Source organism: Carya illinoinensis, chromosome 14 (assembly GCF_018687715.1).
Source record: "Carya illinoinensis cultivar Pawnee chromosome 14, C.illinoinensisPawnee_v1, whole genome shotgun sequence".
Taxonomy (NCBI): domain Eukaryota; kingdom Viridiplantae; phylum Streptophyta; class Magnoliopsida; order Fagales; family Juglandaceae; genus Carya; species Carya illinoinensis.
In genome coordinates, this window is record NC_056765.1 from 9,492,724 (window position 1) to 9,516,136 (window position 23,413).

At 32.5% G+C, this 23,413-nt stretch overlaps 1 protein-coding gene across 3 annotated transcripts; it reads left to right on the forward strand.

The window, feature by feature from the left end:
- Nucleotides 1-16,444: 16,444 nt before the first annotated feature.
- LOC122293211 (beta-glucosidase BoGH3B-like) lies at nt 16,445-22,926 on the forward strand. Of its 3 annotated transcripts, none has more exons than XM_043101720.1 (9): nt 16,445-16,754; nt 17,512-17,755; nt 18,416-18,506; nt 19,205-19,350; nt 19,736-19,979; nt 20,225-20,329; nt 20,413-20,595; nt 20,906-21,107; nt 22,183-22,926. In XM_043101720.1, exons 1-9 carry the CDS (start codon nt 16,583-16,585, stop codon nt 22,677-22,679), a joined length of 1,884 nt encoding a protein of 627 aa, XP_042957654.1. In that variant the 5' UTR covers nt 16,445-16,582; the 3' UTR covers nt 22,680-22,926. The 3 variants fall into 3 exon arrangements, with proteins under 3 accessions (XP_042957654.1, XP_042957655.1, XP_042957656.1); XM_043101721.1 differs by having other exon boundaries at nt 16,446-16,754; nt 17,545-17,755; XM_043101722.1 differs by lacking the exons at nt 16,445-16,754; nt 17,512-17,755 and having other exon boundaries at nt 18,424-18,506; nt 19,177-19,350.
- Nucleotides 22,927-23,413: the final 487 nt, after the last annotated feature.

Here is a 23,413-nt window from a genome sequence, read left to right on the forward strand (position 1 = left end):
TCCAATTTTTTTCCTCAACAAAAGGTATCATGCAAATAACAAATCATATGACAGTAGAAATTTATTTGCCTAAAGTTCTATGTTCATAAAAACAGATTCCACATAGTGGTTGTAATTTTCTGATAGAAAAGGGCAGCTGTTTGCTTTTTGGTTGTTTGTTTCGCATCAAAACACAAAAAAAAAAAAAAAAATAAGAATTTTTTCTGTTTGTTTGTTTATGCATCTATTGCTTGGTTGTATGGCCCATAACTGTTCATGAATGTGTTTCTTGGTTTTGTGAGGATTGTGAATCAAAGTCAAATGAATGCACCCAGAATGATTAAAAAAATACTTTTTGGTTGTTTGTTTCGCATAAAAACATGAAAAAATAGAATTTTTCTTGTGAATCAAATTCAAATGCATGCACCCAGAATGATTAAAAAAGGAAATTTGCTTTTTGGTTGTTTGTTTCACATAAAAACACAAAAAAAAAAAAAAAATAGAATTTTTTTTGTTTGTTTGTTTATGCAGCTATTGCTTGGATGTATGGCTTGTAACTGTTGATGAACATGTTCCTTGGTTTTGTGAGGATTGTGAATCGAAGTCAAATGCACGCACTCAGAACAACTTCGTAATACAAGCACCAAGAACAACCAATGGACCAGAACCACATTGCGAAGGAGAAGAATCTGGTGGAGGAGGAGGCTGGCGATGGGCAGTGGAGGAGGAGATCGCCAATTATTGGGCTGAGAGCTTCAGAGAGGGAAAAACCAAGAATCATAAAGTGTCATGTTCTTTTTCTATTCAGAAAAAATAAAAATAAAAATAAAAAACCATAAAATTTTTATAGAAATCGTATTTTGCCATGATGGATCAGCCTCGATTTTTTGGATTGAGAGGGACTTTCAATTTATTTCATTTTAATATTATAATTTTTATAAATTTTCACATAAAATATAATAAATAATTCAACTTTTTTAAATTTTAAAATAATAATATATAATATTAAAAAAATAATATTATAATAATATTTCATTCAACTTTCATCTCAACCGATCTCATCTCAACTAATTATCCAAACCTAATCTCAATGTTATGCCTTCAAATTATAAATTCTCTAGAAAATTGATAAGTATTACATGCTTCTTGGTTATACTCTATCACCCTATTATCTGAAAAATGCAAAGCAACTGCAGGAATTAAAACCCAGCCGTGTTGATTGCTTCGATGGGCTTTTGTTTCTTTATGACATATAAACCATTCATGACATATTCTTTTGACTTGCTAGTGGACGTGGTCTTTTGCAATGGAATAATTACTCTTTTTCTTTATTAGTGGCTTCTGTTTTTACTTGCTGGCCAGTGAACTTGCTCTATTTTAATGTAGTTGTTGGTTGTTGGTGGGATTGCTTTTTTGACTTGCTCGATTAGTGGTGGACTTGGTCTTTGGTAATGGAATTACAAATGTAATGAGGTACATCAATTGTAATGGACTTGTTGGTTGGTCTAGTGATTTTGTAATGGATGTTGATCAATTGGAAAATTCTAAACACTATATTATTATCTCATTTTTATCTCACTATGTAATTTGTAGTATATTTATCATCATTAGATTATCAATTATTAGATGATTTTTTATCATCTGATAAGAATAAATATGCCATGTCATATATAGTAGAATGAAAATGAGATAAAATTATGATGTATAACATTATTCTGATAAATTTTATTAATGAATTTTGTGTGGTTTGTAATGGATTTTGAAATGAAAGTCTAACACATAATGCAAGGACTAAGTTTTCTCTTTGTTTATGTGGTGAACTTATTGGTTTATAGTGTGCTGATGTAGTCAAAGGCATGTGGCCTGAGAGACATTATACCCAGCCTCTAAAATGAAGGTCTCGAGTTCGAAACCCTCATCTACAAATGTATCTAAAAATAATAATGTACTGATGTATGCCTATATAACTATATAAGGAAACATCTATAACTATATAAAAATATTGTAAATCCATTTGTATCTACTTGCCTTTGAAATAATGTCTCTATGTAGTTAAGTTTCGTATCTCCAGCTTTGTGTTGATTAACTCTAGTGTCTCATGCAATTGATTTTTCTGAAGGTAACGGTAATAGAGATTATGACAAAAATAAATTAAATAAAAACTAATAATAAAAACATAAAATTAATAATATTTTATTATTATATAAATAGTGAATTGATAATCCAATATAAGAGCATTCGCACTGGAATATCCAAATACCAAAAAAATAGATAATTTAGTTAATAAAAGATGAAAATCATTGCAATAGATTATCTAAATGTAAACCAATATGACTTTCACCTACAGTAAATTAACTATTGCGGTCATATTTGATATTCATTGTAGGGGCACCAAAATCATTAAGAAATTATTTCTTTTCTCTATAAACACTCTCTCTCTTCCCTCCATTTTTCCTCTCTATTCTACCAACTCTTTTTCTTCCCTTGGTTTCTTCCTCCTGCCAGCAAATTCTGAAAATAAAGCTATATGGGAGTATGTATAGCTGTTGGGTAGAATAAAATCTGGAAATAAAAAATATAGTCAGATGGAAAATATAGAAATTTGATTTGTAATTAAAATATTTATATAGAATTTTAGATGGCTTTAATTAGACATTAGTGTTTAAATGACAATTGAAAAAATATAATTTTTTAACCCATAATTTAACTAGAAAATGATTACTAATTAATAGATAATAGGTAGAATAATAAAATATGATAAAATAAAATAAATTAATAATTAAAAAGTAAATATTTTTTAAATTATTAATTAGTCATTATTATATAATAAATAAATAGATAATTCAATGCAGAGATTTAATGTGAATAGATAAAGTTAAATTCATCTTATATTATTTTATAGTTATATAGTAAAAAAATAGATATTCTAATGTGGAGACTTATGTAAATGGAATAGTCAAAATTTAAATTCATCTTACATTCATCAAAAATGTCATTTACATATGCATAATTTATTAACAATGCTCTAAATGGATAAGATTTGAATGAAATAGACAAAAAACAAAACAAATGAAATTAACTAGAATTTGACTTTGCATTTACCTAATCTAATGAGAATGCTTTAAGTAATGCAAATGATGTTATCTACGCCTTAGTTGTAAATAGAAAACCATTTCCAATAATCTTAAGTTACTTTCCGATGTTGAAATGATCTCAAATGATTTGCGATTAGTAATAAAATAAATAAATAATAGTAAAAAAATAATACACTATTTACAAATAATAATTAATAATAATGATGTAATATGAGATCATTACACTTTATCAAACCTAGCTTTATTATTATGGAAAATGTTGTATCCACCGGGAATACCAATAGATAAAAGCTACCATTTTTTTTTTAATTTAATAATTAAGAAAGTATTATTTAAAAATTAAAAATTACACCGGCTATAGCAGTCACCTATTATTATTTTATATCAATTATTGGGTTGGTAGACCTTGACATAAACGTCGTGGGTCTTCCTGCTCATACGTAGAATGACAACTTTTCCCGTCAATGGGGGTAGTGACCTGGTAGAGTAATCTAATGAAAAACAAACAAATAAAAACTAAATGTCCAGACCACTGATTTCCATTGACCTTTCCATTGACCTGGTCAACTAAAGAGCATTGACCAAAAGAGCCTCTTTGCTATGATTTTTTTTCGAAATTGCTACCAAATTTGCTCAATATTACAGCTTAATATTTTATTTTATTTATTTTTTTAATAATTTATAAAGTAATTATTAATATAATTACATATTATAATTATTTTAATAATTAAGGATATCAAAATAATACTAAAAAAACAAAAAATAAAAATAATAATTTAAAATACAAGGCACGACCAGCATGGTAAGTGGAGGAGATGATCCTATGCACAAGCAACATCAATAGATTTTTCGTGAATAAGAATTGAAGGGTTAAAACTAGTTGAACTCTCTGCCTTACATCATGCTTTATTTTACCCTTTTTTTTTATCTCATCTTTGATATTAATTCAGTAGTCATTAGCCAAAATGTATCACTTTTTGTTCACTGGCTTGTTTAACTTCTCTTCCTAATGCACCTCCAATTAGTCCGATGTTGTTCTCAAATACTTGCTACTAATAAAAAATAAAAATAAAAATCCTCTCCTATCCCTCTATGGAAATTTATATATGGACCTTTGGCATGATCATATATTGGCGTTGAGCAGTAATTTAGACATTCTCTTCAACATGCATGTCAGGAATTAAGCAAAGCAAAGATCGTCAAGTATTTCCAAAATTTTTCTTTGAGTTTATCTTCCAGCCGGTCCATCCAACGTTCCTCAAATAACAGCCCTCAAATAGTTGAGGGCCGCTTGACAACTTAATATCCACGTGACCGCACATAAGCCCATTCAAAATTCATCCCCCCCCCCCCCCCGGGTTCCTCAAATAACAGCCCTCAAATAGTTGAGGGCCACGTAGGCTTGACAACTTAATTTCTATGTGACTGTACATAAGCCGATTCAAAATTCATCTCCCCCCCCCTCCCCCCGCGGGCAGAAAAACAAGAAACCTCATCCTCTCGCATTTTCCATCTATTTGATTCTTGAGAAAACTGTTGGTTAATCACTTAAGGAGGATTTTCACACTTTGAGACTATTGTGTGATTTCTAATGTGGCAACAGATGAAAGGATTGCTATACTTCAAATAATTGCCCAATCGCTTAGAACCGTTTTCCTCTTTTTTCTTTCCTTTTTTATTCTTTTCATCTCCCTTTGCTGACTCGAGGTGCATATAATATACATCCTTTTAGATCTCCATGTTTTTCTATGTCCCTTGTATAGAGCTTTCGTAATACTTCGTTTAGTCGTGTATTTTTGCGTTCTATATTACTTAAAGACTTGGTTTTGATATATTTTTTTTCCTCTTTGCAATCTCCAATTTTTTTTTTTTTATTATATAATATGGTATTCTTCGACTATAAGTGATTATAACTTGGAAAATTGATAGTTCCATTCCTCTTTCTTAAAAAATAAAATAAAATAAAATAAAAAATCTGACAACCAAACTTGCCTGAGGCGTTGTTTATATTCAAAACTCAATTCATTTTATCTCATTTAATTATTACAATTTTTTCAAATTTCTAAATAAAATATAATAAATAATTCTATTTTTTAAATTTTAAAATAAAAATAATATTTTAACAATATATTATTTTATTTAACTTTCATCTAAATTCATCTTATCTCAATTCTATATCCAAACCTTCCCCAAATTAAGTGAAAATTAATATTTTGCCTCATTTTTTTTTTAAATATTGCTACTTTTTAAATGCAAAATGACTTTTCAACTACCTTTCCAAAAAAAATATATAGAGATTTGAAAAACTATATAAATAAAAGAAAATTCTATACGCTACATTATTAATTTATTTTCATTCTATTACGTAAGATATAGAACATTATTATTAAATAATAATTGATAATAATATATCATATCTTACCTAATAAAATAAAAATAAGAAGAAATTATAGTATATAACATTTTTCGTAAATAAAAGAGCTTTGCTATTCAGAAATTTCATATACCATACACTTCATATTTTTTTATTTTTTTAAATTTTTTTAAATTTATTCTTTTTAAACTAATTTAATTTTTCTATTCATTATTTATATATAAAATATTTGTTTAAAGAAAAAAATAAAAAAAAATAAATAATATGTGATATATGAGACTTATGTCTAAAATTTTTCTAAATAAAATATAACTTTTACTGGTTGAGTGTTTTTCGTTTTTTTTTTTTTTGGTTAAACAGGTTGAGTCAAACTTAATCATTAAATGGTATGCTATCAAGAAATATGTTTCTAGCTAGGCTTACGTGTATTTTTCCCGGAACCGACGGCAAAGGATGACTTTGATCTTCATTTATTTTTTCATTTTTTTCTTTCAATGCCAGTCCTTTTCATCGTTTCTCACACGCAAGGGACTTTTTTATTTATGGGCTTTGCTACACGCAGTCGGGAAATGCAGTTGGCGTGCAGTCGATTGTATGGAATGAATAAAAAAAAATTATAAAAAAATTATTTTATATTCAGGAGGACCTACATGAATTATAAAAAGTTATAAAAATAATTTTTTTTTTTCATATAGGTCTCGTATTAATTTTTTTTTACAGCCGATTGCACGCCGACTGCATTTCCCGACTGCACAAATCATTTCTGTTTATTTAATGGCCTTTAGAGTGTGTTAATTTATAAATTTATTTTATATAATTTTTTTATAATCAAATCATTTTAAAAAAACAACACTTGTTTTTAAGAACATCTCAGTGGTTAAGGGTATATACATATACATACATACATACATATATATATATATATATATATATATATATATGTTTTGGAGAACCTTTGTGGCCACTACCCATTGTCCTGTCTTTATTTAGTTTAAATTGTCTAGACAAGTAATTTCCATAGTTTTTGTATTTGCATTTTGAATTTTATAAGATTCTTGATCGAATTTTAATATTTGAAATTTGAGAAACTTATACATAAAATGAGTTTACAATATTTATTGCATTAAACTCTTACATCGCGCACTTATTTTTTTGATACAATCGGGAGGAAAGTTCGAATCCATGATCTTTATTTTAAAGATGTGGGTCTTGCACCATAAAGCCAAGTCGTTGGTACTCGACCATTTTAATGGTCAAGATTTATCATTTATAGAAGAAAGATTCTACAAATCTTATTCTCCTATTACCATGATAAGGTGGTCCATTCAACTTTAATTTTTTTTTAAAGAATAATAAATAATTCAAGAGTGATAAAAGTCGTTAAAATATTTAGATAAAAATATAATATAAATTTTACAAAGTTGAGAGGATAGGATAGACAATTTGTCATGATTGAAAAGTTATTAATCTAAAAATAAATAAATTAATTTTTTTATTTTTTGTCCATTTTAGTAAGTGCCATTCTTAGTGCAAGTTGGTATTGAACAACGCATAAAAACAAATGGACTAAGATTGATAATGTTGTTTTTGTGGTGTCACCTAAATGCTAAGTTGGCACTCAAACCACCTCATCATGATAAACATGGGCTAACATTTTCTTATGATTACTTTTTCTTAACTGAGAGATAAATAAGATGATATATTTTATTAAAAGTTGAATAAAATATTATTATAATATAATTTTTTAATATTAATTTTATTTTAAAATTTAAAAAATTTAAATTATTTATTATCTTTTATATATAAATTTAAAAAAATTATAATGATTATATTAGACAAGATAGTTTAGTTTTTTGTTAAACAAATCAGCCTACTTAGGTTAGAATACTCTGTTAAGAATATATATTATATACATAGGCTGCTATTAGGATCATGTCGGTAGAGAAATCACTTTATATATATACATACAAAAAGGGGATGGAGATTTCGAAACAAGATTTTTTATTTAGAGAATCGAGTCATATGCCATCAGGTCATTAAACTCTTGACACTTTTAATTATTTCTTCATTTTTTTTTATTTAACAATATATATATACACATCAAGAAAAAAAAATCTTCTCAAATTTAGGTTCAACATGAGATAATCACGGTAGACTAAAACTTGAAGAACCTTAGGTACATGGATAATAAAATGCTTACAACCTCCCACTACTCATTTATTAATCATTTTATTTGTTTTAATATATTTTTACTTAATAATTTAGGAAGTAACTGTTAGTGAAATTATATATATTTTTTTAATTTTTTCTTAATAATTAAGAATATTAAAAAAATATTTAAACAAATAATAAAAGAATAAAAATTTTAAATACACTAAAAAAATAATAAAACTATTAAAAAATTATAAGACTATCATTATCATACCCATGTGTATTCCTATCTTCTTTTAGCACCAAATGTTTGAAAAGGTTAAAAGCTACACTGACAAGGCTCTGTTGCTGCTTTCTCAGAGCATCCCCATTCGGTTCCCTATATCATCCCCATCCCTAAATTTTGGGAAAAATTTTAGGGATTTGCTCATTTTGTGTCTCCATCCGGTTCTCCATTTTGGGGTTTCGGTTTAGGGTCTCTACAGAAGTTCCCCATAGATGGAGAACAACTGTACATCCCCATCGCATCGGTGAGCCAACGATTTTCTTTTCCCCCCCGCGTCTTCCTTCTCTCTTGCTAGGGTAAACCGTTGGCCCCTCCCTCGCAACGCTCCACCATTGATTGCAGGTCTCCATCGGCACGCACGGTAAGATCTCCACAACCCTCTCTCTTCACCTTGAGGTCTTCTTTTCCCCTTTCGCTCGGCTGTGATATTTGGAAAATGCCCTCAACTCTGTGATTCATCTTGATAAATGCATTCGGCTCTCTCTTTGGATACGAATTTCTTTGGGGATTGCATCATGGCCAGACCGTTTGGCTGTTGAGAAAGTGGTGTTGATTTCTCACGGATTTTTTTCCGTGCAAAATGACGAAACTCATGTTTGAAAATTTCTTATTATTCTGATCCATTGATTGAGTTGATGTTGAGAAAATACAACACGCGATTGTGGGTTTAAGTACTTCCTGCTGTGTTGAGTTTTTGGTTTTGAGGAGAATTTATTTGAGTATTGCATATTCATTTATTTGGTGTTTGGCTGTCGAGAAAATTTTGCTTTGGTTTCTCACGGATTTTTTTTTTTTTTTGGATTTTTGTCTCATCTTTTACCATTTATAATTTATTGATGCTGGTAGTTGACAAGCCGAGATGCTCTGGTTGCAATTGTGGCTTTGGTGACTTCTTGGTGTGTTGGGTTTTTGGTTTTGAGGAGAATTTGGTGGAGTTTGTTGGTATGGAATGGATTTTGAGGCTTGAGAAATCTGTTGCCCTTATTTATGTTGCCATTTTGTGATAGAATATTAGTTGTGATATTCTTTGGTTAAGCTGTGATTTATATTGGTTTGTCATCTTCAATATTTTGCATTTCCTTGGTTTGTACCAAACAAGCATGTATATTCTTGGTTATTTGGCCAATTACGTGACTGCATCAATCTTCCCCTCTTCCCTGTATTCAGCCCCTATAATTATTTGTCGATTATTTGTGTTTCTTGCGTGTACTTATACACTCATTCTCTCTTTTCTTTTCTTTGTTTTTTACATCTCATTCGAAAAATCGAGGTGGTGTTTCGAAGGAAGCACCTTTATGTTGCAGATGCTTTAAGCCAGTGAAACTTTTATAGGAAACTCAAACAATAAACTGTAACACACTTGAAACTCATGACAACTTGTGCAAAGCTGCTTATACTTAGCAATAGACTCAAAAAATGGCATACGTAAAAATATACAAACATTGGAATCGTATTACAGAATATATTGATGGAACACCTTCTTTTTAACGTTTGGGCAAGTAAGAACACCTTTATTTAACAAACTGGAAATCTAAAACTATTATTATTATTTTTATTTTTGACAGATTCCATGCTGGTGTCTTCTATTTAATGAAATTTTTTTTCCCTTTGGGTTGGTCAATAGCACACGCACCTGAGTGGGTCTTGATTCTTCAACTGCTGTTTAAGCTGTAGCTTGGCTATGCATGTGCTTTTTCTTTTTTTTTTAGTAAGAAACTTCAATGAAAAGTGAATAAAATGCCTAGTGTGTACTTTGGAATATGTTTCTGAGCATTGCCACTTTTTGTGTTGCCATTGATCTAGAATATGTCTTTTCCTTGCTAGTTGAAACCACATACCATAATCACTGTGTTGGTGGGTTAATTACCTTCGAAATACGTATCCCCATCCCTTTTCTTATTGCATATTCTTGTGTTTGTGTATATGGTATGTGGCAGGAGTTCTTCGAGGAGTCTAGCTTGTGATCATTGCACATGTTCATTTTTTGACTCTATAATTCTTGATTCATCAGCTTCTGAACCTTGTGAAAGGACATTATTATTTTTACTTTATATATATTACATCATGTCTTAAAATTTATGTACTTATAAAAAAAATGTCTTAAAATTTATTTAGGTTGTTTAAATCTATTGAAGCTTATGCCATCAGTCTGGCCATTTGCATTGCAGTTTAGAATTCAAGTTATGATACATTCAAAGTGTAGACTTCAACTTAATTGCCTCTGTGTGCGTCTGTTATATATCACATTGCTGCTCAAAATCATTCAGCTAATATTTTGGAATGGTTTTTTGAAATTCCACAATGTGGGGGATACACTTTTTATGGCCGGTGAAATCTTCAAATCTCATATATTTAAGCCTTGAGAAGCTGCTTGATGACACACTTGAGAAGTTAATGCAAGAATTACACCTTTTGCACCGTGTAGATCCTATAGCTAGATCTCTTGCCTATTCTTATGATCAATACAATCTTGTTGGATAATAGTATTGTGGTTGTGACAGTTTCCTTGTAGTTTGCTTGAATTTGTGCAATCTTTTTGGATTCTTTGCAGTTATTCATATATCTCGGGGGAGGGGACCTATTAATAGGCTATGATGATGGTTATAGTGCTGGTAGTTCACTAGTGTATTAGGGGACCCATCGATATGGCGGGGTAATCCTCATTCGGATGACCATATTGCAGTTTGTGGTACTTTCCACAAAAGGCAATCGGGGTTCGAGTGGGGTTTTGCAACCATTCGATGTTCGCCACCTTACTTACGCATGCTGAGCATATTTACACCATTCTGAGCCCTTTCTCTTATTAAATTATGTTATATTAATAATGTATATCGGATGGGGATGCTCTTATATAAATTTCCATGATCTGCATGCTGATGATGTTGGTGTTTTGTATTATGTTCTGATAGAGAAATAAATGTATAAACTCAACCCCTTCGGCTGTGATGATGACAACCGCATGTAGGGATACATCATATAGATTGCCATCTCCTCAGTGGCTAGGTAACCTGGACGGCCAACAAGTACTGGCAACCGGTTGTTGCAGCCATGAGTGGGTGGCAATCTTATCTTTTGTATTCCCATTCGGTTCCTCAGCCTTGATCAAAAACCAAACATCAAGGTGATATCTTTTCTAATCTCTATATATTTTTTTAGAGATGGATTCACAAGACGTGACTAGTATGTACTTCACGAACCTCCTTAGTCAAGATCCTCAACTCGACCCCATTTACGGTGGGCAAAGTGGAAGTTCTCCATTAACCCTGCATGACTCTCCAACCCTACCCCCTAACGAGCCCATCGGCGTTAGGAAATCAGTGAGGGGTGCGAATTTCACCTCCGAAGAAGACAAGTTACTTGTCTCCGCTTGGCTAAATTGTAGCTTTGATGCTGTTCAGGGAACAGATCAAAAACACTCCCAACTCTAGAAAAAATTTTTTGAGTACTTCCAGCAATTTAAAGAAACCACAACTGAGCGGACAATAAAATCTCTAATTCATCGGTGGTCGGTTATCTAAAAGGCCACGAACAAATTTTGTGCGAAACTAGCCCAAGTTAAAGAGTTAAATCAAAGTGGCATGACCGACCAAGACAAGGTAAAAATTCGAAGTCCTTCTTGTTGATCTCTAAAATTTCTTATCTTCTACATTGGTTTAACATTGGTTTTTTGTTTTTTTTTTTTTTTTTTTTTTTTCCATGCAAGTTCGACAAGGCCAAGGTTATGTACCAAGCGCTAGAAAAATGCTCCTTCCAATTTGAGCATTGTTGGCACCTGTTGAAGGACCAACCTAAGTGGATTTGGCGCGCCACAAAGGAGGATCCAAAATGAAGGAAGACGATGTCCCCATCCCCGACGCCAACTCGATGTTCTGGCGCTACAATTGATGAAGCTTTTGATATGGAGGCGGATGAAGTCATGGAGAATGAAGTTATCGAGTTGGAGCGACCAATTGGAAGGAAAGCTGAGAAAGGAAAACGAAAGGCCCAAGGCCGACAAACAGAGGAAAATTTCCAACTCAGGAAGATGAAGTATACTCTTTTGGAGGAGTCACACGTTCAGGAGAAAGAGTTTTATCGAATGAAGGCTGAGAAGATGGAGTATGACAAGGAAAAAGAGGAAAAAAAATACGCCTTAAGGATGAATGACTGAGGTTAGAGGCCGAGAAGATGGTAATTGAGAGGGAAAATGAGCTCGCTAAAATTCGTCAAGAGGACGAAAGGTTGAGGTTGGAGGCGCAGAAAGTGCTGCTCGCCACGAAAGATCAAGATCAGCGCATTATGATGATGGACGTGGGTGGCATGCCTAAAATGCAGCGGTTATATTTCCAGCAACTCCAGAGGGAAATCATGGTGAGACGCAATACTTCTCAAGATTGAACATTTCAACATATAATATTTCCATTCTTACTTGTATTTGGTGTTTTTTGTTTTGAACAATGATAAATGTATAAAAAGCATGTGTATGTATTTTTTAGCATTTGCATGTGTTGTATTGAAGCTCAATATGCTTGTGCAAGTAATATGTTATTATAATTTTAAATTTTATGGAAAATAAAATTTTCATCATCATATAGATTGCAAAGCTTATACTCAAGGAAAGGCATTAATAAAAGAGTTTTGCATTAACATAGTCACTAATGACACGAAGGAAATACAAATGCAAAGCAAATCAATTCAAATATAAAAGTAAATAACACGAAGGAAATACAAATGCAAAGCAAATTAAGTTAAACATAAATCTTAAATAACATGAAGGAAATACAAATGCAAAGCAAATTAACTCAAACTTCAAAGTAAATAAGCAGAGGAAAAGAGGTCATAGTTTGAATGCGACAGGGCTAATTTTGGGAATATAATAACCACTGATGTTCAATTAGATCTTCTTGGAGCTGATGATGTGCCGAGCTATCTCTAATATGATGATGACGCTGGATGAAGTCCGTAAGCTCAATTGTATGATTGCGTGACAATTCTGGGAGATCATCATCAAGTTGATCATACTCAATGTTCAAACTCTCACTATCATCACGTTCGTCTTCAATTATCATATTATGTAAAATTACACATGCTTTCATAATATTTGTTAGGTCCTTAACTTTGAACATTCGAGAAGGTCCACGAATGATAGCAAATCGTTGTTGAAGTACCCCGAATGCACGCTCGACATCTTTTCTTGCGGATTCTTGTGCTTTCACAAAATTTTTCTTCTTGTTCCCTCGTGGTGATGGAATCGTCTTCACAAAAGTTCGCCACTTGGGATAAATACCGTCGGCAAGGTAATATCCCATAGTGTAGTCGTTGCCATTGATAGTGTAATTGACTGCAGGAGCACGCCCTTGGGCAAGTTCTGTAAAAATAAAAGATCTTTCTAGCACATTAATGTTGTTATGTGAACCGGGCATGCCGAAAAATGCATGTCATATCCAAAGATCATATGAAGCAACTGCTTCTAAAATAATAGTTGGTTCACGGATGTGGCCAGAGTACATACCTTTCCAGGCTGCGGGACAATTTTTCCACTTCCAATGCATGCAATCAATGCTTCCGAGCATTCCTAGGAATCCTCGTTGTTCACCAACCGAAAGCAATCGGGCTATATCATTAGCATTTGGAGACCGCAAATATTCATCTGAAAAAACACTTACTATTGTCTCAGAAAATCTTTTTAGGCTCTCCATTGCAGTGCTTTCACCAATATGTATGTATTCATCCATAAAATCTCCAATAACCCCATACGCCAGCATTCTAAGTGTTGCGGTTATTTTTTGCATTGAAGATAAACCGAGTCTTTCGGCATTATCTCTTCTCTGGACGAAATACGGCTTGTAAGACTCTACCTCATTTAGAATACGAAGAAATAAGGGACGGCTCATCCGAAATCTCCTTCGAAATAGACTTGAGGGATATACTGGATTCTCTGCGAAATAATCATGAAATAGGCACTCGTGCCCCTGGGCATGATCACGCCGAATAAACTTACGTGGGTGCCTATTGTCACGCTGTCTCGATGACTGTCCATCGACCTCCTCAGTATGAACATCGCTATCATCTTCAGAGGATACGTATGTCAATAATTTGCGAAAGAAGGTACGAGCCATTTGATGAAGGGAGTGGGAGATCAAAGGATAGAATAAAATCTCTGTTCTATAAATGAAATGAGACTTGAGTTTGTGAGAATGTGAATGTTAGCAATATGCTAATTTATAGACGAAAAAGTTACCGTTACACTACAAACAAAAAATGTTACTGTTTGAGAGAAGACAAAAAAAGTTACCGTTAGAGAAAAGATAAAAAATATTACCGTTGGAAAAATGACAAAAAATGTTACCGTTGTAAAAAGGATAAAAAATATGACCGTTGGAGAAAGGACAGGTAATATTACCGTTACAACCAATTTAAAAAATTATATCATCAATACGTGACTACGGATCCTCATTAATCTTTAATTGATAAAGAGTACTCTTCTAAATAAAATTTTCATCACGTTAGAAAATTTTTATTAATTTATTAATAAAATTTACTATTTTTATAATACGATTAATTATTTGAAAAAATATTGTATTGGGTAGTCATAATCATATAAATATTTAGTAGAAAGTGATATTTGAAAAAAAGATAATAAGACAAAAGAGTTAGTAGTTAGGATTGTAAATGGAAGAGAGAGAATAAAGTAATAAAAAAAGAATAGAGAAATATTATTTAATAGAATAGAGATAGGGATGGGGAATGGGATGTAGGAGGTTTTTAGAAGATGAATAAAATTTAGGGATAAATTTGAGGAAATGTGATTTTGAGTTAAATTATAAGGATGGAGATGGAAAACCGGAAGAGGATGCTCTCAGCAAAGAAAACCAGTTTTCAAATTAGTCTTTGTTCATATCAATTCTTTTTTCATTCATTAAGTAAGAGCATGTGTGTGTATTGTTGTCTTGACAACATCTTTCTATTTTATTTCAAATGGAGAATAGGGCTAGTGGTTTGGCAAGTAACATAAAATATAAAATTTTCTATTCATCTTATTTTATTATTATAATATTTTAAATTTTTTACATAAAATATATTATATAATTCATTTTTTTAAAAAAAATTAATTTAATTTTTCCAAATCTCAAAATAATAATAATATTAAAAAATAATATTTTAAACTTTTATCTAAAATAAAAAATTCTCATCTCACTTATCAAACCAAAAATCTCAATTTTCTCATTTCGAGCCTGTTTGGGATTGAGTTTAAAAGTTTAAAAAGTGCTTTTAACTGTTTAAAAACTATTTTAAAGAAAAAATGATATGTTTAATAAATTTATAAGAAGTGCTTTAATCACCTAAAAAAACTAAAAATCTACTTTTTTAAAAAGCATCAAATTGAATCTTTTATTGAAAAGCTCCTGTAGATAACTGTATATTTTAAAAAAAATTAATATAACTAACTTTAAAAGTACTTTAGAGACATGGTTACCAAACAGTAAATGACTTTTTAATAATAAAGTTTGTTATTTAAGTTATAAACTATAAGCCCTAAAGTTATAAGTTATATTTCTCCTCGCAATCTCAAACAATCTCACTAACCAATCTATATTTGATATCAAAATCACTTCAATCTATCTCAAATTAATTATTAATAAAATTTACTATTTTTTTAACTTTCTATTAAAAGTTTAAATTTATCTCATACATTCAAATTTACATCTTAATTTATTTATATTTAAATATATTTTAATAAGATTAATAAAATATTATTATTTACAGATCAACTCAAATACTTAATAATTTATAATTCTACATCCACAAACAAATAGCGTTAATAAAAGATATACCTAAAATAGGTTCAATAATTTTGTTCGACACTTTACGTGATATCAATCTTGTCAAAACTTTTTTTTTATTTAAAAAGGAAAAAAGCAAAAACAAAGCGTTGTACGACTAACGTGTAAAACTTATTTGACCCGTCTGTCCGATTATAACGAATATTTTGGAGAAATTCGTGCGTGACCCGTCATTGTATTATTTATTGTGGGATTTATTATGATTATAAAAATTAAAATGTCGATACATTTTCTATCATTTGGAAAAATTTATATACCTAGAATTTAAATTACATAATATTAAAACTAGTTAATATATACGAGTTATTTTATTTTTAAATAAGTATATAAAACACATTATTCATATTATTTAAATAATTTATAAAATTTAAATTTTAAAATTTAATTTTTATTAAATTATATCATATAAATATTTTAATTATTATATTTTACATACATGCTCGACTGCAAAATTGTTCAAAATACACACTAATTTTTATAAGAATAATATTAGATATAATCATAGATCATATATACTTATTTAAAAAAAATAAAATTTTATATTAAAAAATTAATTTTTTATATAAATTTATACTTATTTATTTTTTTCTAAAAAAATGTGCGGACTTTTCGCACTAAAGTCTAAAATGTCATTTTTCTTTTCTTAATTCACAACTTTTTCATGTCCACTTGCATGCGGGTTCCGAGTCCCGCCCCCGTAGGCTAAAGTCATTCCCGCCCCTTATAAATAGACAATGAACTCCAGCGATTAGTCTCACAGATTTGCTGACAATTGTAAGTTTTACGCAGCTGTCGATTCCATTTGCTTTGATCTGCTGTCTCTCTGTGTTTAAGTACGCTCGCTGACTGACAAGCAAGGCTGATTACCAGAGTTATGGGCCAAGTGGAGGTCGTGGATTATTGCTTTTACACAGACCCCAATGCAACAGTGGAGGCTCGCATCAAAGACCTGCTCTCTCGAATGACATTGAAAGAGAAGGTCGGCCAGATGGCGATGATTGAGCGCCGTGTCGGCACCTACGACGCTATTAAAGGCCTTTCCATTGGTAAGGACCTCTCTCTCTCTCTCTTCCCACGTCTAGAAGTTGTGCTCACTGTCGTTACATGTTATGAACCCACTAGGAAAAGTCATCCCTGAAAACCGGTTTGCAAGGAAATGATGCTAGGGGCTTATAAGCCGGGATACCAATCCATTTATAATTTATAAACAATTTTAAATATAATAATATTTTTATATTATATTTAAACACATCAAATCATCAATAAAGTTAAAATAAAATTTAAAATAATATTATTTTTCTACATAGTTGTATTCAAATTGTAAATAAAAAATAAATTTATCATTTTCCTTATAAATCCATTAAATAAAGTTAAAATAAAATTTAAAATAATATTATTTTTCTACATAGTTGTATACAAATTGTAAATAAAAAATAAGTTTATCATTTTCCTTATAAATCCATATTAGTGGATGTGGGATTGTAACTATCACCACTCTCCGCAGCCATGGCGGTTTCGACACTCACACGGGTTGGTTGTGCTCTAGGTCTTTCCTAGACCCAAACAAACACTACCATGCTAGCATTACCCCGTGCTGTATGATTTTAACCGTCACAATATGACCATACATGTGGCTCTGATAACATTTGTTATGAATTCATTACATAGAACTCACTCTTAAAAATTGGTTTGCAAGGAAATGGTGCCTAGTGGCTTATAAACCACGTACCAATCTCATACTAGTCGATGTAGTATAGTAACATTACATGTACGTGCCCTTCTGCGCATGTTTTGTTTCTGCAGTGTTGCCAACATTTTGTGGACTACTTTCTGTAGGGGCCATGATGAGTGGTGGTGGGAGTGGACCCTTCGGGAAAGTGAAAACAAAGTCGTCGGATTGGGCCGATATGGTTGACAGGTTTCAAAAGTCGGCGCTTGATTCGCGGTTAGGGATACCTTTAATATATGGGATTGATGCGATTCATGGTAACAATAATATCTATGGTGCCACCATATTTCCTCACAATGTTGGCCTTGGAGCTACAAGGTTAGTCTTTGACTCTGTCCCCAGTTTCTTACATAATTAGGCACTTCTGGGCAAAACTAGAATAGGAAACAAAGAAAGATTGTGAAAAAAAGGAATAGCCCTTAAAATGTTTGCATTCTAGACTCTAAATCCAAAAAGTGCATTCAAATAACTATATCCCTTGATTTTATGTTCTGTAGCTATCCAAAGAAAATCAAAGTTATATCTGGACCTATACCACAAATTACCAGTAAATGTTACAATTGTAACCTCTTGGAATTGTTATAAATTACAAGAACTCATCCCTTCCAAACTATATGGGATTCTATTCACCACCCTTTCATATTAGATATAAGTATTGTAGTTTATGGGAGACTATTGGAGAAAAGATGGAAAATGGGAGTTTGAAATCTTAATTTACTAGCAAATAGGTCTATGGACAGAGTACTCCATAACCACTTTAATATCTCATACAACCATCTTATCAGCCACCAGCTTAGTTTATGCTTTAGCCATTGAAACGTAGGGATAAAAACCATTTCTGGGGAAGCTAAAGGACAAAGGACTATAACAGTTAACCCTTACGCATTTCTCTGATCTTCTTAAAATCTCAAAGTAGCCAAATGGAAGGTATTTGGCCCTTTTGCTTCAGGACCACTTATATTGTAAAACTTGTTATAGGGATGCAGATTTGGCTCGAAAGATTGGGGAAGCAACGGCACTTGAAGTTAGGGCTAGCGGCATTCACTATACTTTTGCCCCTTGTGTGGCTGTAAGTACTGTAAATGTGACCTTTAGCTCGGCCATTATTTGTTTTAAGTGGTTGATGCCTGCAATTTGGCAGTGGCCTTATAGTTTTAAGAAGTTATCAGTTCTTTATGCTTTTCATATCTGTGGGGAATATTGACTATGTTTCTCTTCAAATGTTGCTGCCATTTCAATGAGTTAGGGATCTCTTGTAGTGTAAAGAACTAACAAACTAATTTAAGTGTTGAGAAGCTCAAAATTTAAATCATGAACAAGTGATATTATGCTAGTGTTATGCCTGAGGTGTTACGAGTGGTAGGACTGAAGATTAGTGCACTATCCTTTCCATAAGATGCCACACCTGAGATTTGTATGGTTTGTCCATCAAGATTTCTCATATCAAATACAAAATTCTCATTTCATCATTACAACTTTCTCAAATCCTCAAACAATATATAATAAACAATTCAACTTTTTCTTAACTTTTTCAAATCCCAAAATAATAATAATATTAAAATATAATATTTTAATATTTTTTCTAAAAACTCAAAATTCTCATATGAGAAATTTCAATGGCCAAGCAGAATCTAAAACTGCGAATTGGATTTGAATGGAACATAGATTCTTGTTATTCTTCTATCTTCTTTCACGTGTTTTTCTTCTAAACACTCTTTTTGTGGACAAAAAATTATCAGGAAAACTCATTTACACAAGTTCTGATAGGTTTCAAGGGATCCCAGATGGGGGAGGTGCTACGAAAGTTATAGTGAAGACGTTGGAATTGTTAGAAAGATGACTTCCATTGTCACAGGGCTGCAGGGCCAACCACCCCCGACACACCCAAAAGGCTACCCTTTTGTGGCTGGGAGGTAGTGAAAAGTCTTTGATATTCTAATTGCATTTATTTAATGACTATGCTTTTCATATCTTTAATCAAATTTACTCCTTAGCTAGTTCATTCCACATTCATCATCAATTTAAATACGTTTGTTAATGTCTGAGAGAAACATATGGCGACTGGGAAAAAAAAATTGGGTCTTCCTGATGTTGTCCACTGGTTATATTATATATTGTGCATCTAAAACTTTTTTGTCCCGTTTTCATAGATTTCAATTTTTAAATAGTTACGTAACTAACTTAACTCTTCATACTTTCAAGCTTTGTAATACTCATAATGCAAAGAAACCCTGATTGTCAATTCCTCTGTTAGCAGCCATCCGATTGGCTCTCTCATAATCCCATCGTTGATTGCAGAAACAATGTTATTGCTTGTGCAAAGCATTTTGTAGGGGATGGGGGTACGGAAGGAGGAATAAATGAGGGGAATACCATATTATCATACGAGGAATTAGAAAGAATACATATGCCACCTTATCTGGACTGTATTTCTATGGGAGTTTCCACTATTATGGCATCCCATTCTAGCTGGAATGGGCGTAAACTGCATGCTGACCATTTTCTCTTGACAGAAATTTTAAAAGATAAGCTTGGTTTTAAGGTAAAAATCTTGATATTACTTGTATATTCTGTAATAACTCAAGTTCTTTTGTTTTTTGGTCAATTTACCATATGATAATAGGGATATGGATAATCACAGGAAAATAGTTGGTAGAAAATTTTGAAGGGTCGGGGGTAGGGTAAGCTATTAGGGAAGTTCCATTTACAGTAATCATTTCTTTCTTGGGTTCTGAGATTATAGTTTCTGCACATATAGATAAATCTTGGGAAAATATTCTGCTGCAGGGTATTGTAATTTCTGACTGGAGAGGACTTGACAGACTTAGTGAACCTCGTGGCTCCAACTATCGTTACTGTATTTCCTCTGCAATTAATGCTGGAATAGACATGGTATAGATTGAACTCTAATTCCAAAAACTACAAGGTTTCTTCATTTATTTATATCTTCTTTGCCTAACTGAGAAAAGATGCAGGTGATGGTGCCTTACAGATACGAACTGTTTGTGGAGGATTTGACATCTCTGGTTGAATCAGGGGAGGTCCAAATGGCAAGGATCGATGATGCTATTGAACGGATACTTAGAGTGAAGTTTGCTGCCAGTGTTTTTGAATTCCCTTTCGCGAATAGATCTCTGCTTGATACAGTTGGATGCAAGGTGACTTTTGAAGAATTTAGCAAATGGTGGTGCTGACATTTTTGGCATGTGCACAATCTTGGGAAGATGCATAAGCTTTCCCTTCATTCGTTAAACCGAATCAGTCATCTCTCCCTTGTATTAATGCCAAAACGCATTAGAAACAGTTGCATCACAACTGTTTTCATTCTAATTATTTAAAAGATCTCATATTAGAAGGCATGGGAGAGATAATCAAATGCTTTCAATTAGCAACTAACTGTAACATCAAACTCAATTGCTTTAGTACTTAAAAACTGAGATAGATTTTGGTGTTTGAAATTTTCTGCAGCTGCACAGAGATTTAGCACGTGAAGCAGTCCGCAAGTCTTTGGTTCTTTTGAAAAATGGAAAGGATCTGAAGAACCCTTTTCTTCCATTGGATAGAAATGCGAAAAGAATTCTTGTTGCTGGGACACATGCTGATGATCTTGGATATCAGTGTGGTGGGTGGACAGCTGATTTTAAAGGAAGCAGCGGCAACATAACAATTGGTATGTAATTACTTTGTTAATGTCATAGTGTTAAGCGATAGGTTGACTTTCACCACGAGAGTGAGAACATATTTAGCTTTGTCAGACTGATTTGTTTCTTTAGAATCATTGTAATACTCACTAATATTTGCATTGTTATTTCTTATTCTAGTTTTCATTACTTTGTAAGATTGATTTTTTAGTTCTCTGAGTCCTGTTATCATTGAAGTCATTTGGCATCAAAGCAGCGTGAGAGGATCCTTCCCACAATGAATATAGGAAGGACCTTCCTTTCCACTATCAGTGTGGATTACAGGAATGGAAGGCCAGAAGGAATCCTTCCACAGTGGTCCATTTGGCCAGATTTTGTGAACAAAATTGGCACTACTGTGGTTCTATATGAGTTATGATGGGCAATATTTTACAATCGTTGGTTATCCCTGGGTTTTGTATGGCATGTTTGGCAACATAGACCGTCAACGAGTCTCCTTAAATGAGGTTGTCCACACCCAGTTTGAATGGTTCAGAGGAGAGAGTTGCTTGGTGTCTCCAATGTTGGGGTTGGTGGATTGATCATTTTAAGTCGAAGCATTGTGAATCTATTCCATCACCACAAGCAGCAGTTAACATGGAGAATCTATCCAGAACTGCAGCATCATAATTACTTTGTATTGGTTCCTTGGTGGGCTCAGCCTAGTGTGCACAGCTTGACATCCTGTGCAGGGGAAGTTGCCTGCATGCCAACCGAAGTTCCCTACTTGTTTTCCTCATCTGGTAGTGGAAAAGTTTTTTTATTTTTTTTTACAGCTGCAGGTCGGCCACAAAGTAATCCACGAGAGTACTTGGGATCTGGTGGGGCCCATTTCTTGGATTGGAAGAAAAATTGAAGATATTTTTTGGATTGACAAAATAAAATTAGAAAATAATAAATGGTCACAAAACTTTAAAGTTCAAAATTATTTTAAGTTTAAACAATTAAATTATAAAACTCATTATGTGGTTCAACAGGATCGAAAGTTCTGTTTAGAAAATTATATATGTTATAGATATGTTGGAAGGTGAATGGCGAGGAACTCATGATGTAATTGTGTTTCAGGCACAACTATCTTGGATGCAATTAAAGAAGCAGTTGGAGATGAAACAGAAGTAGTTTATGAGCAATATCCATCGGTTGAAACCTTAGCGCGTCGGGATTTCTCTTATGCAATTGTAGCTGTTGGGGAAGAACCCTATGCAGAGAAGCTTGGTGACAATTCGGAGCTTGTAATCCCCTTTGATGGAGCTGACTTATTAAGTTCAGTTGCTAGTTGTATCCCCACATTGGCCATTCTGGTTTCTGGAAGACCCTTGGTTCTTGAGCCATGGCTTTTGGAGAAGATAGATGCTCTGATTGCTGCTTGGTTGCCTGGAAGTGAAGGAGGAGGAATTGCAGATGTTATCTTTGGGGATCACGACTTTGAGGGCAGACTGCCAATGACATGGTTTAAAAGGGTCGAGCAGCTGCCCTTGCATGCTGAAATGGATGCATGTGACTCTCTATTCTCACTAGGGTTTGGGTTGACATGCAACAAGGAGAAATCTCCAAACTCATAAAGTTAGTTCATATATATATATATATATACCTATAGTTTCTCTAGGTCACTTAAAGCAAAAGCAGTGCTGCAGTTGTTGGCTCATGAATAGATTTTTCCACTAGTATGAATGTTGTCTGTACTCTTTTCTGTATTTCCACTAGCTTCTAGTTCATTGCCCTGTGAACAGCACATGGGATGCAACCCATGGATGCCTTTTGTTGAAGATGGTTTGTGGTTCGTTGAATAAGATTTAATCAGTTTGGCCATGCTCAGTTGTTTATATATGGGAAGAGGATGGGCTCTTCATGCTAAGCTTATTATTTTGGATCTCATCTATTACAATATCAAATTGCCTGATATATTTCGAAATCTCAAATAAATATTATTAACATTATGCCAGGGAGATAAAGAGATTTTCTACTCTCAAATTGGTCATGTGTATAACACACCATCTACATCACTTAAATGGTAAAATTTGATTTGTAAGATTTAAATTTAAATTTTTATTCTTTAAATCAAATTATTCTACGTAAGCACTTTACTAAATGTACTTTACACATTGACTCAGGATTATAGTTTTTTGAGAGAGAAACAATAGGTTAAATACAAAAATGGTCTCTATGGTTTGGGGTTTGGATAGATTAATTACTATAATTTTAAAAATTATACTTCCCATTAGTTTAAAATCTCACTGACGAAGCTTACATCATGTAAGAACAAACATAAGGTAAGCACCTATAGAATATAGCAAAG